At 46.0% G+C, this 14,695-nt stretch overlaps 1 protein-coding gene across 1 annotated transcript in view; it reads left to right on the top strand.

Annotated features, from left to right (window-relative positions):
• NR1D2 (nuclear receptor subfamily 1 group D member 2) overlaps window positions 1-14,695 on the top strand; it is a 39,392-nt gene that overhangs the window by 4,229 nt on the left and 20,468 nt on the right. Inside the window, exons 2-3 of the mRNA XM_038760723.1 lie at window positions 12,640-12,909; window positions 14,523-14,611. Coding sequence (XP_038616651.1) covers window positions 12,640-12,909; window positions 14,523-14,611 — 359 coding nt within the window. The remainder of the gene's footprint in view (window positions 1-12,639; window positions 12,910-14,522; window positions 14,612-14,695) is intronic.

Genomic DNA, 14,695 nt, shown 5'->3' with positions numbered 1-14,695 from the left:
GCACACAGTAAGCGCTCAATAAATACGATTGATGATGATGATGATAAATACTGTTGAATGAATGAGCGAATGAATGTTTACTCGTTTCGAGGTCCTGTCTCCCCCCTCCCAGGCTGTGAGCCCGTTTGGGCAGGGATCGTCCCTGTTGCTGCATTGTACTTCCCGAGCGCTTAGTACAGTGCTCTGCTCACAGTAGGCGCTCAGTAAATACGATTGAATGAATGAATGAAGGAGGAAGGTGACCCAAACAGGAGAGAGAGAGAGGAAAAAAATAAAGGAGGAGACTGGAAGGATTTGCAAAACAAGGAAGCGCAGAGAGCAGAAGGGCAGAATCCTAGATAGGGAAACCTGAGCGGATTGCATAATGGCGAGGGGTGCAAAATTTCTTGATGAAGAATGGTAAATATCGTCCGAAAGCACATAAGGTAACATCGGAGCCGTAATTATCATTTAAACACCTCCCTGTTGGATCCCCCCCCCCCCCTTTTCCCCCTTTTCCTTTGGAAGAGTAGACCGCTCTCCTGTTAATCTCCTGTTATGCGCTGCAGCCTCCTCTGCAGAAACCGTGCACCTTGCAACAACGCTTTGCAGTCCTCTAAAGCTGTAAATGGCTCTGCTGACGTTGTCAGACCCCCTGAACTGCCCATTTCAACTCTCGTAATGTTAAAGGGACCCAGGGGAAGGTAAAAGATCCCACTTTGAGGATGTTAAATCGGGTTAGTTGGAATTTTGATTTGTGGATTTGCAAAAGTGACTTTACAAACCCAATTTTGTTGATATATGCACTCATTAACCTGCCATATTTATTGAACACTTACTGTGTGCAGAGCACTGTACAAAGTGCTTAGGAGAGCACAGTATAATAGAGTTGGTAGACATTCCCAGCCCACAGGGTGCCTACAGTCCAGACGGGGAGACAGTTATTAGTAATATAAATAAAGTATGGAAATGTACGAAGAAAGTGGGAAAAGCGGAAATGACTCAGTTGGGGGGGGGCTTTTGGGAGAGTGGTGCTTTAATAGAGAAGCAGCGTGGCTCAGTAGAAAGAGCACGGGCTTGGGAGTCAGAGGTCATGGGTTCAAATCCCGGCTCTGCCAACTGTCAGCCGTGTGACCTTGGGCAAGTCACTTAGCTTCTCTGTGCCTCAGTTACCTCAACTGTAAAATGGGGACTAAGACTGTGAGCCCCACGTGGGACAACCTGATCACCTTATCTCCTCCCTAGCGCTTAGAACAGTGCTTTGCGCACAGTAAGTGCTTAACAAATGCCATCATCATCAATAAGGCTTTGAAGATGAGGAGAGTGATTGATGGTCTCCCCAAGGTTGAAGATATGAAAGTGGAGGCTGGTAGAGGTCAAAAGAAATGGGTATTACAGAACTAAACATAGGTCATTTATCCTAAATCCAGTATGACAAGATGTGAAAGAGGTCATGAGAGAGGGGAAAACTGAGGAAAAGACCCCAAGGAATAGCAGGATAAGCACAAACAGATCATCGGGCAGGTCTTAAAAAGGATTGAATTAAAAGTGCACCCTGCAAGGATGTCAGAAGTAACAGTAAACTATCTTAAAAATATTTCAAGTGGTGGGAGCCCGTTAATGAATTAATGGGGAGACTTGTGATGTAAAAGGGGCAGATATGGGTGAAAAAGCTTTCACTTCTGTGTTTACTGAGGAAGGTGCTCAGAAGTTTGTTGCTCCGAAATGACTTTTCACATTTGACAAGATCAGAAGAACTGGGGCCGATTGGGGTAAACACCTAGAGTGCTTTAGACCAAATTGATAAAAACAGGTGTTTAATAGTTCCGTCCCCTACATTGCACCGAAACTGCCCTCACAGAGGTCACCAGTGACCTCCTGCTTGCCAAATCCAAAGGCTCCTACTCTATCCTAATTCTCCTCGACCTCTCAGCTGCCTTCGACACTGTGGACCACCCCTTCTCCTCAATACGCTACCCAACCTTGGCTTCACAGACTCTGTCCTCTCCTGGTTCTCCTCTTATCTCTCTGGCCGTTCATTCTCAGTCTCCTTTGCGGGCTCCTCCTCCCCCTCCTGTCCCCTTACTGTAGGGGTTCCTCAAGGGTCAGTTCTTGGTCCCCTTCTGTTCTCTATCTACACTCACTCCCTTGGTGAACTCATTCGCTCCCACGGCTTCAACTGTCATCTCTACGCTGATGACACCCAAGTCTACATCTCTGCCCCTGCTCTCTCCCCCTCCCTCCAGGCTCACATCTCCTCCTGCCTTCAAGACATCTCCATCTGGATGTGTGCCCGCCATCTAAAACTCAACATGTCCAAGACTGAACTCCTTATCTTCCCTCCCAAACCCTGCCCTCTCCCTGACTTTCCTGTCACTGTTGACGGCACTACCATCCTTCCCGTCTCACAAGCCCACAACCTTGGTGTCATCCTCGACTCCACTCTCTCGTTCACCCCTCACATCCAATCCGTCACCAAGAACTGCTGGTCTCACCTCCGCAACACAGCCAAGATCCGCCCTTTCCTCTCCATCCAAACCGCTAATCTGTTGGTTCAGTCTCTCATCCTATCCCGACTGGATTACTGCATCAGCCTCCTCTCTGATCTCCCATCCTCCTGTCTCTCCCCACTTCAATCTATACTTCACACTGCTGCCCGGATCATCTTTGTGTAGAAACGCTCTGGGCATGTTACTCCCCTCCTCAAAAATCTCCAGTGGCTACCAATCAACCTATGCATCAGGCAAAAACTCCTTACTCTCGGCTTCAAGGCTTTCCGTCACCTCGCCCCCTCCTACCTCACCTCCCTTCTTTCCTTCTACAGCCCAGCCCGCACCCTCAGCTCCTCTGCCGCTAACCTCCTCACTGTGCCTCGTTCTCGCCTGTCCTGCCGTCGACCCCCGGCCCACGCCCTCCCCCTGGCCTGGAATGCCCTCCCTCCACCCATCCGCCAAGCTAGCTCTCTTCCTCCGTTCAAAGCCCTATTGAGAGCTCACCTCCTCCAGGAGGCCTTCCCAGACTGAGCCCCCTCCTTCCTCTCCCCCTCCCCATCCCCCCGCCCTACCCCCTTCCCTTCCCCACAGCACCTGTATATATGTTTGTACAGATTTATTACTCTATTTTACTTGTACATATTTACTATTCTATTTATTTTATTTTGTTAATATAGTTTGTCTTGTCTTGTTGTCTGTCTGTCTCCCCCTTCTAGACTGTGAGCCCGTTGTTGGGTAGGGACCATCTCTATATGTTGCCAAATTGTACTTCCCAAGTGCTTAGTCCAGTGCTCTGCACACAGTAAGCGCTCAATAAATACAACTGAATGAATGAACGAATGAATGAATAGTATGTATTGGGTGCCTACTGGGCAGAGCACTGATTAGATGCTTTGGACCATACAGTAAAAGTAGAACCATGGTCCTTGCAATCCAGGATCTTTCAATCAGATCGCCATCTATATGGCAACAATCAGTTGAAGTTGCAGAACTCCCACTTATTGTTACAGTTGGAAACCCTATTAGAGGATTGGTGATTTGCCAGTATATAGTTAATAATTATGGTACTTGTTAAGTGCTTACTATGTGCCAAGCACTGTTCTAGGCACTGCGGTTGATACAAGTTAAGCAGGTTGGACACAATCCCTGTCCCCCGTGGGGCTTATACTCTTAGTCCCCATTTTACAGATGAGGTAACCGAGGCCCAGAGAAGTGAAGTGACTTCCCCAAGGTCACCCAGCAGGCAAGTGGTGGAGCCGAGATTAGAACCTAGGTCTCTCTGTCTCCCAGGCCTGGGCTCTATCTACAAAGCCACACTGCTTCTAAACAGTATTTGAAAAGAAGTGAATTATGGGCAGAAACATGGCAGATGAGCAAATGCAGATAATGGGTCTAAAGGAAAATATTCCAACTTGAATTGTTTTGCCGAATGTGTATTGGTTTGCAAGACCCTTAAGGTCAGGGATTGTCTCTTTTAACTTTGTCATAGTCTCCCAGGAGCTTAGCACAGTGCTCTGCACACAGCAGTTGCTCAATAATTACTAGTCATTGACAGAATAGCCATAGTAGGGCTATTTTGTTCTCCAGTATAACACAAACTTTCTACCTAAGACCATTAAATTTAGCAGAAGAGAGCCCTGTTTGTTTTCTGGATTGAAGGTTAGTCCTGAACTGTGAGGCTCTGGAGGAGAGAGATGGTTTCGATCAAGAAGGGAAGCATAGATCTGCACATCCATATGCCTTCAGAGTCCTCTAGGAAGAGACAGGAACAACTCTCTATATTTTGCACAAAAGAGATAGTACAGAATGAAACTTATGCTTCTCAAGAGTGTATAAATGTTAAGACACTTGGGAATCAGAGAGTGTATAATAAAATACTTCATAATTACAAATATCTGGTTCTGATCTCTGATACAGGGAAACATGATGTTTTAAACTCCGGTTCATCAGGATTCTTTCCTGTCTTGGGAAAGAGAAGGACCAGGTTCTGTGCATCGTATCTGCTCCCCGGTATTGCCCTGTGCTTTTTGTCAAAAGCCTCTTTAGTTCTTTATGCGTTTTCCCAGTAGTATATTCCTAACTCCTGCTCCGCCTGGTTCTTGGCTAACATGGCTCAGTGGGCTAAATTGCAGGCTGGGAGTTCCAATCGTGGCTCTGGAGCTTGGGAATGATGATTCCTCCAATTCATTCAGTCGTGTTTATTGAGTGCTTCCTGTGTTCAATGCACTGTACTAAGTACTTGGAAGAGTACAATATAGCAATAAACAGATGCATTCCCTGCCCACAGTGGGCAAGTCATTTCATCTCCCTGGGCTTCAATTGTTTCTCTCTAAAATGGGAATAACAGGTTATGTAAACTTGTTTTGGGGATCAGGAAGTATAGACATTTTAATGTAATTTGCCATATATTTTTTATTTTTTAAGGTGGGTCTACTGTAAGTAAAATTGGTGATTACAGCACCAAGGTTTTAATTTTTTGCCTCAATGCCTAAATTGTAAGCCTTATTTTAGAGCAGAAGCAAATTGTGTATTTCTTGTGGAGTTAGGGGAAGCAGTGTGGAAAGATCACAGGTCTGGGAGTCAGAGGACCTGGGTTCAAATCCCTGCTCTGGCACTTGTCTACTGTATGACCTTGGGCAAGTCACTTAATTTTTCTGGGCCTACGTTTCCTCAAGTGTAAAGTGTTCTCACTTCTAGTTAGACTGAGAGCTCCATACGGGACAGGGGCTGTGTCCAATCTGATTAACTTGTTTCTGCCCCAGCACATAGAATAATGCTTGACATCATCATCAGTGGTGTCTATTGAGCACTTACTGTGTATGGAGCACTGTACTAAGCGCTCGGGAGAGTACAGTACAACAGAGTTGGTAGAAACGTTCCCTGCCCACATTGAGCTTACAGTCTAGAGGACATAGTAAGTGCTTAACATGCCATAGTTATTTTTTTTTTTTAATAAGTGTGGTAGTTGGTTGTAATAGCTTGTTTTAAATGTGTCTGAGTATATTTGTATGAGTGTATGCTACGCCCATTAGGTGTTGACTGAGAAAAGTGCCATATATAAAATCAGTGAAATATGTAAAATCTGGGGACTTGACATGAGAAGCAGCGTGGCTCAGTGGAAAGAGCCCGGGCTTTGGAGTCAGAGGTCATGGGTTCAAATCTCGGCTCTGCCACCTGTCAGCTGTGTGACTTTGGGCAAGTCACTTCACTTCTCTGGGCCTCCTCATCTGTAAAATGGGGATGAAGACTGCGAGCCCCCTGCGGGACAACCCGATCACCTTGTAACCTCCCCAGCTCTTAGAACAGTGCTTTGCACATAGTAAGCGCTTAATAAATGCCATTAAAAACAAAACAAAACTAAGCTTGTTTGGATCAAGGAATGCGTCTACCAACTCTGTTCTGTTGTACAATCCCAGACGCTTAGTAAAGTGCTCTGCAAACAGTAAGCGATCCAGATATACGATTGATTGATTGATTGACTAGTTGCTGGCCTGACCCAGAGTTAGTAAGCTTTGTCCCCTGCCATCCCACCCAATTGCTGCAGGGAAATCAGGGCCTGCAGGGCCACGCACAGACCCTCCCATCCTCGTGTCTCTCTCCACTTCAATCCATACTTCATGCTGCTGCCCGGATTATCTTTGTCCAGAAACGCTCTGGGCATATCACTCCCCTCCTCAAAAATCTCCAGTGGCTACCAATCAGGCAGAAACTCCTCACCCTGGGCTTCATCCTCGCCCCCTCCTACCTCACCTCCCTTCTCTCCTTCTACAGCCCAGTCCTCACCCTCCGCTCCTCCACCGCTGATCTCCTCACCGTACCTCGCTCTCGCCTGTCCCGCCATCGACCCCCAGCCCACGTCATCCCCCGGGCCTGGAATGCCCTCCCTCTGCCCATCCGCCAAGCTAGCTGCCTTCCTCCCTTCAAGGCCCTGCTGAGAGCTCACCTCCTCCAGGAGGCCTTCCCAGACTGAGCCCCTTCCTTCCTCTCCCCCTCGTCCCCCTCTCCATCCCCCCATCTTACTTCCTTCCCTTCCCCACAGCACCTGTATATACGTATATATGTTTGTACATATTTATTACTCTATTTATTTATTTATTTTATCTTTACATATCTATTCTATTTATTTTATTTTGTTAGTATGTTTGGTTTTGTTCTCTGTGTCCCCCTTTTAGACTGTGAGCCCACTGTTGGGTAGGGACTGTCTCTATATGTTGCCAATTTGTACTTCCCAAGCACTTAGTACAGTGCTCTGCACATAGTAAGCGCTCAATAAATACGATTGATGATGATGATGATGGTGTGCTGCCGTGGCCTTCCTCACCACCTCCCATCGACTCCCTCCTCCCCCCGAGCCTTACTGCTACCCTCTGCGTCCCCCCCGGCCCCCTCCTCCCCAGGCCACCACCACTGGAAGGCGGGTGTAGACCTCTCGGATTGAGCCTGGGTTCCCCATCCTTCTGCCTGATAATGGACCTAGTAGTAACAATAGGAATAATGATGGTATTTCTTAAGCGCCTACTATGTATCAAGCGCTGTTCTAAGCGCTGGGTTAGATAGCAGCTAATCAGGTTGGACACCATCCCTGTCCCACATGGGGCTCAGTCTTAATCCCCATTTTACGGATGAGGTAATGGAGGCCCAGAGAAGTGAAGCGACTTGCCCGAGGCCACACAGCAGACAAGTGGCTGAGGCAGGATTAGAACCCAGGTCCTTCTGACCGCCAGATCCGTGCTCTATTCAGTAGCCCAGCGTGGCTCAGTGGAAAGAGCCCGGGCTTTGGAGTCGGAGGTCGTGGGTTCAAATCCTGGCTCTGCCACTTGTCGGCTGTGCGACTTTGGGCAAGTCACTTAACTTCTCTAGGCCTCAGTTCCCTCATCTGTAAAATGGGGATGAAGACTGTGAGTCCCACGTGGGACAGCCTGATTACCTTGTATCTACCCCAGCGCTTAGAACAGTGCTTTGCACATAGTAAGCGCTTAACAAATACCAACATTATTATTATTATTATTAGAGCCCGTCCTCCCTCACCCCTTCCCCCCAGGTTTTCACTTGCAGCCCCTCCTTCAGGATGCAGCCCCAGCAGTGGGGGTGGGGAAGTACCAGGCGCCCCTCTCGTCCCCACAGCCTTCACCTCACTGTCAGTCAGTGGTATTTATTGAGCGCTTAGTGTGTGCACAGCACTTTACTAAGCGTTTGGGAAAGTTCATGCCGCAGAGTAGGTCTGCCCTCAAGGAGCTTATAAACTAGATGGGGAGGCAGACATCTAAAAAAAATCACAGATGGATTTGTACATTGTCCACTGGGGCTTGGGGAAGGGCTGAAGATCGGTTTGCTTAAAGGGAACAGACGCCGATGGGAGGGCTCAAACAGGGAAGCGAGGGATTAATTCCTATTCCCTTGCCATCCCAGACCCAAGCTGGATGTTGGGCATGGGTTGGGGTGTGGAGGGAAGTGATGGAGCTATCTGTCTTGGCAGCAGCCATGGCTAGAAACAAAGGTTAAAAAAAAATATACAGAGCGAAGGGGTGGAGAGACAATAGTGCTAAAAGTATTTGTATTTAGTGTAGTAAGTTCACTAGAGCACTAAATGCGAAGTACAAAACGAAAAAGTGACGTTCTCTGCCCACGACCAGCTTACATTCTTCTAGTGGGTGTGATGCATAAAAATACCTATGAATGGTCAAGCTTAATTGAATTATGTTTTATACAAAAACGTTAAGGGGAGGAGGGGATAGAGTTTGGGGTACAGTGGGATAGAAAAGGGAGGGAAATGAAGGGAAGCTGGTGGAGAGAGATTTGCGGTCTAATTTTTATTTTATATATATATATATATATAAGGCATAGTCGTAACAGGGCTTGATGTAAGTGTTTAGCATTTTATTGGTCTCAGTTGTGAGAAATTTCAGCATTTTGCTTAATAAGTGGTATTGAGTGCTTACTATGTGCAGAGCACTGTACTGAGCGCTTGGGAGAGTACAGAACAACAGAATCAGCAGGCACATTCCCTGTCCATGTGTGAAATCATTGTAAAATCTTGAGACTTGTGAGGCGCTTGACAAATCCCAGTTTGACTACTTCATCAGCCTCCTTGCTGACCTTCCTGCCTCCAGTCTCTCCCCTCTCCAGTCCACACTTCACTCATTCCTCTCCTCACCAAGTAGAAACTCTTGACCATTGATTTTAAGGCATTGTCAGCCTCCTCCCAACCCCTTCCTACCCTCCTCCCTTTGTCCTCTTCCCTCCTCCAGATGTAAGATTGTAAACTCCCCACTGTATATGCATAGTTTTCCCTTCCCTGACTGAGCCCCCTCCTTCCTCTCCCCCTCGTCCCCCTCTCCATCCCCCCCATCTTACCTCCTTCCCTTCCGGAATCACAGCACCTGTATATATATATATATACATATATATATATATATATATATATATATGTTTGTACATATTTATTACTCTATTTATTTATTTTACTTGTACATATCTATTCTATTTATTTTATTTTGTTAATATGTCTGGTTTTGTTCTCTGTCTCCCCCTTCTAGACTGTGAGCCCACTGTTGGGTAGGGACTGTCTGTACTTCCCAAGCGCTTAGTACAGTGCTCTGCACACAGTAAGCGCTCAATAAATACGATTGATGATGATGATGATGACTGTCTCTATATGTTGCCAACTTGTACTTCCCAAGCGCTTAGTACAGTGCTCTGCACACAGTAAGCACTCAATAAATACGATTGATTGATATGCATAGTCCCCAAGTGCCTCATCAGCACTCTTGAACCAGGTAAGCGCTTAACCCCCAGTACCTTACAGCATTTATATGATCTTTTACTTTCTACAGTCTATAACTTATTTTAGTTGCCTGTCTTCCACCATCAGACTGTAAACTCCTAGAGACATACATTAATAGCTACTAATTCTGCTGAACCCCGCAACAGTCAATTTAGAGGGACCCAGCCTAATTCCAGGTGTAATGTGGAGCATGTCTGTATCTTATGGATTGGTCTCAATTCACTGTTGCTATTCTACTTTTGGGTGACTTTAAATATTCTCTTTTCTTAGAAGATACTCTTCCTGAGAGCAGGAAACATGCCTTTTATTTTTATTAACTTTTGCATCCAAGTGCCTTGCGTACATTAGGCCCTTCAGTAAGCGTTCAAATTCCACGGACTGAGTGAACATAACGGGAAGGAGAGGAATAGCAAACCACAGGAGTGCCTGCTCTAAAATGGCAAAAAGTACTTTTTTATTCTGGGAAAGTGAGAAGTAGTCATTTTGGTTTAGGGAACCACCCCTGCAGTGGTATTTCACAGTAATGAGCCAGAGAAACAGTAGCTTGAGAATGCTGACAAGTAGAAATGCTTTGTCTGTCCTTGAATCATTGTCTTTGCAGACACAAGTACTGCAGGATAGGCATGGTGAATTCGGTCTTTTGAGTCCTCTGAACCCCAGGGCGTGAAGGAGCAGGGTAATAGGGAATGACAGTCTTTATTTTCAGGGTAGGTATGGTGAAGGCAAGGCACTGATCCAAGAGGGTGTATCCCCCGGAAAAAACAGAAAACAACATTTTTGTATCGGGACTAGAACTAGAGTCCCTGATCAATTTGGTGTCCTCCTCTTCTGGAATGTGACTTGTTATTCCTGGGTTAGAGCAATGGGCCATTCATCCGTATGTATCTCCAACAGTAGCAACAGGAGGAAGAGTGTGATAGTTGCCAGCTTTAAGGTACGCACTCAATCAGCTCTCTCCCTGCTGCCTAACCTCTCTGATCTCCTACTACAACTCAACCACTCTAACACCAACCCAAGCTCTGTGCCTCGATCTTGTCTATCCCACCACCAGCCCCCTGCCCACATTCTTCTTTGGGCCTGGAACTCCCTCCCCTGTCATATCTGTCGGTCTACCACTCTCCTCACCTTCAAAACCCTCTTAAAATCACATCTCCTCCAAGAGGCACTCCACTACCTGCCCTCCTCTCATTGTGGGCAGGAAATATGTCTACCAACTCTGTTGCAGTGCTTAGTTCAGTGCTCTGTGTACAGTAAGTGCTCAACAAACACCATTGATTGATTGATTGCTAAATAATCTTATTTGCTAGTGTTTCCCAGATCTTAATCTGCTTTTGTGTAGTCTGTAGTCATAATCTGCAGTCTCCCCCTGCAGACTGTAAATTCCCTGAGGCCAGGGATTGCATCTACCAACTTTGTTGTTTTGCATTTTCCCAAGCACTTAGTACAGTGCTGCCTGCTGTTGGGTAGGGACCGTCTCTATATGTTGCCAACTTGTACTTCCCAAGCGCTTAGTACAGTGCTCTGCACACAGTAAGCGCTCAATAAATGCGATTGAATGAATGAATACCCAGCACCCAGTAAGCGCTCAATAAATACCACTAATTGACTTGACATCCATTCTGATGTTTAGGGATGTCACCTAACACCTATAACATTTCCCCTCTATCGCCCTAAAATTTGCTCTGGTAATCCAGCCCCCACTTGAACCTACTGATGTTTTTGGCCTCCACAGTTTCCTGTGGAAACACATTCCATATATTAGGGGTATTTATTGAGCCCTAACTATGTGCAGAGTGCTGTACTAAGTGTTGGGGTGCAGGGGAGGGGGAGCAACCCTGGCCCTCAAGGGGCTCTCCATCAGTTAGTGGTATTTATTGAGCGCTTTTTGTGTGCCAAGCACTGTACTAAGCGCTTGGGACAGCACAGTATAACAATATAGGAGAGTTGGTAGACACCTTCCCTGTCCGCAATGAGCTTACAGTGTAGAGGGGGAGGCAGACATTAATACAAATAAATAAATTATGGATATATGTGCATAAGTGCTGTGGGGCAGAAGGAGGGGGTGATTTAAAGGAGCAAATCAGGGTGATGCAGAAGGGAGTGGGAGAAGAGGAAATGAGGGCTTAGTCAGGGAAGGCCTCTTGGGGGAGATGTGTCTTCAGTAAGGCTTTGAAGGTGGGGAAAGTAATCGTCTGTTGGATATGAAGAGGGAGGGTGTTCCAGGCCAGAGACAGGACATAGGCGAGAGGTTGGCAGTGAGATAGATGAGATTGAGGTACCAAAAGTAAGTTGGCACCAAAGGAGTGAAGTGTGTGGGCTGGGCTGTCATAGGAGAGCAGCAACAGGTGTAGACAGTTCGCTCAAGGAGTTTGGAAAGGAATGGTAGGAGGGAGATGGGGAAATAGCTGGAGAGAGCCATGGGCTCAAGGGAGGGAAGAGGGGACAGACACATAAGAAAGGAGGAAACAAAACCAACATCAATACAACAAAAGGTGTAGGGCACCATGGCTAGAGGAGCAGAGTTTCAAGCTCCTCAAGGCTCAGAGCCCAGTAGTCACAGCTGCTGCTGCAATTCTGAATATTGAGACTGCACACTGCTGCTGCTGCTTCCTCCTCCTTCTGCTGGAGAAGAAAGGGCCGATGGAAGTCCTGGTAGAGGAACTCTCTCCCCCATGGCAGGCTCCCGTGGTGTAAGAGGGCTGACTGAGGCTCCCTGGAACATTACTCCTTCCACATCTTTATAGGCTTGCCATCTGCTTTTTGTTCATTCATTCATTCAATCGTATTTATTAAGCACTCACTGTGGGAAGAGCTCTATATTAAGTGCTTGGGAAAGTACAATGCAACAATAAACAGTGACGTTCCCTGCCCACAATGAGTTTGTAGTATGGCGGGCAGGGCAGACAGACATCAATACAAATAAATAAAATTACAGATATATAAATAAGTGCTGTGGAGCTGGGAGGGCAGGGGGAAGAGCAAAAGGAATGTCAGGATGATGCAGAAGGGAGTGGGAGACGAGGAAAAGTGCGGAAGACCTCACGGAGGAGATGTGCCCAGAGAACTCCACGCTAGTACCATGTTACGATTTTAGTATTGCTCTCCTTCTTGAAAATGTATTAATAAAGGGTTAAAGCCATGGATTCACCTTTTTCCTTTTCCACACTTTAAGCTTTGTGAGGACTGCGAGAAGGGATTGTAACAAACTGTAGAGAAACGAATGATGTTTTAGCCTTAATTTCTGGGCAGTATCACTTGATTGTCCATATCTGGTAGCAGTAAGTTGTTATACTAAAGCATCAGCGATAAGAAGCGAAAGAGAAAGAGCTAAGGAGACCTGAGTTTGCATTTCATCTTAAATGTGTTTTCCCCCCTCTTCCCTAGGAAGCGTGATTGCTTATATCAGTTCTTCGAGCTCAGCCTCCAGCCCTGCTTCTTGTCATAGTGAGAGTTCTGAGAGCAGTTTCCAGTCCTCCCCTTCTTCTGTTCCATCTTCTCCAAATAGCTCCGCTTCGGATAACCCTGGAAGCGGGAGGAATGGTGACCTGTCTCCTGCCGAAGGCACGCCGAAGAATGACCGCGTAGATGGTTCTGTTAATAAAACAAGCAAATCGAGTGCCGCTGGACTCTCCAAGGGTAACGGGGGAGTGACAAGTAAGTCGTTTAGTGTGCTGAGAGAGAAACCAGAACTTTAATGAGGCCAGCTTCAAATGATTCTCTTCCTCACCCTCACACAGGGCTCTTCTTCGATGCCTTCCTTTTGAGGACCACTATCACTCTTGTCTTTCAGTTTCTTAATTCACTTCCTTCTGGATAATCTCAGCTAGTTTGCTGGCCAAGGTTCTTTCCCAGGATGGTGTGAAAATAAGGCTTTGCTTCTGTTATTAGTCTGCCCCTTTGACCCCATGTTCCCAGAGTTTAAGATCTGGGAAAGACAATTGGATTCATGAAATTAGAAAAGAGAATATTTTGGTTCTGCCCCCACAGACCAGACTGCTTTAAGTGGTTGTCAGTTTTGGTGTCCTGTGGTACCTTAAGGGGAGTTAGTCATCTCCTTGTAATTTATAACAAATGCAGTCAGTTCTCCTTTAACACTGGCGTTGCATTTGAAGAAGAACCCCACTTTGAGGACAGATCACACAGTAGTGCTCGGGTTCTGCCTGACACAGGTGCATAACCATTTCTTCTGACTTCAAATTGTGTTTGATTCAGACAGATGCATATTGTTGGAAGAAAGTTTCCTAATTCTTAGCAACATCCTAGGAGAAAGCATAATGAAAGCCTGCCTTATGACCAAACTGACTGACTCTTAAAGCAGTTAATTTTTTTAAAAGCTACCAGTGTTGTTAAGGGAGGGCAGTTAATAATAATTGTAGTATTTAAGTGCTTACTATGTGCAAGGCACTGTACTAAGCACTGGGGTAGATACAGTATACACAGATCTGACCCAGTCCCTGTTCCACCTGGGGCTTATAATGTAAGCTGGAAGGAGAATGAGTAATGTGTTGCCATTTAACAGATAAGGAGACTAAGGCACAGAGAATTTAAACAACCTGCCCAAGGTCATGCAGCAGGCAAGGGGCAAGCCATCATTAGAACCCAGCTCCTCCATCAGTCCTGTGCACTTTCCATTGGGCTGTACTTCTTCTAAATGTGAGCGTGGGTTGAAGAAGCAGCCCTCACCAGAGAGGACCAGAAGAAAGAAAGAGATGCCATGAAGCTGCTTTGGAGAGGGAAGAAGCACAACAGTGCATTTTTTTGGGACAGGTGTACTTGGGTAAGACCCTGAATGCAGGGAGATGGTGGGGGAAATAGACACAGTAAGTTAACAAGAGACATTGGTGTCAGTAACAATAATATCAGAATCAGCTGCCTTTTGAGTCCCTTGGTTTGGTAGTGCTGGATGTGGGCCTTCTTTAAAATAACAGTTGTGTTAAATTAGATCAAATTTGAGGGTACATTTTGGAATTACACAGGTTGCTAAAGTGCAGCAGTACAGAATACCTTGGTTAATGGTACAGGGCAGATTATTTATAAACAAAACAAAACAGCCCACGTAAAATGCCCAAAACAAAAAGTGATGCCTGGGTTTGAGACTTCACTGTGAGCCATTTTTCTTCCCTCTCTCAATTTGCAAAAATAATAGTTTGTGTTAAGCATCTGTCTAGTTTGTAAATGGAATGAAACCAAAATATCTCCGTTTCAAGAGACAGCTGAAACGAGTGTGTTTCTACCAGCTTTTTATGTCTTGCTTTTCTGTGCCCTAGAATTCAGTGGCATGGTTCTGCTGTGTAAAGTCTGTGGGGATGTGGCATCAGGATTCCACTATGGCGTTCACGCTTGTGAAGGGTGCAAGGTAAAACCTACTTCTGTTCTCTCTATACTCTGTGCACCTGGGATTACAAATGTTTTGTTCAGGGGTATTTATATACCAATTTAA

Source organism: Tachyglossus aculeatus, chromosome 2, assembly GCF_015852505.1.
Source record: "Tachyglossus aculeatus isolate mTacAcu1 chromosome 2, mTacAcu1.pri, whole genome shotgun sequence".
NCBI lineage: Eukaryota > Metazoa > Chordata > Mammalia > Monotremata > Tachyglossidae > Tachyglossus > Tachyglossus aculeatus.
The sequence above is the reverse complement of the archived record's forward strand: the minus strand, read 5'-3'. Positions and strand labels throughout refer to the sequence as shown.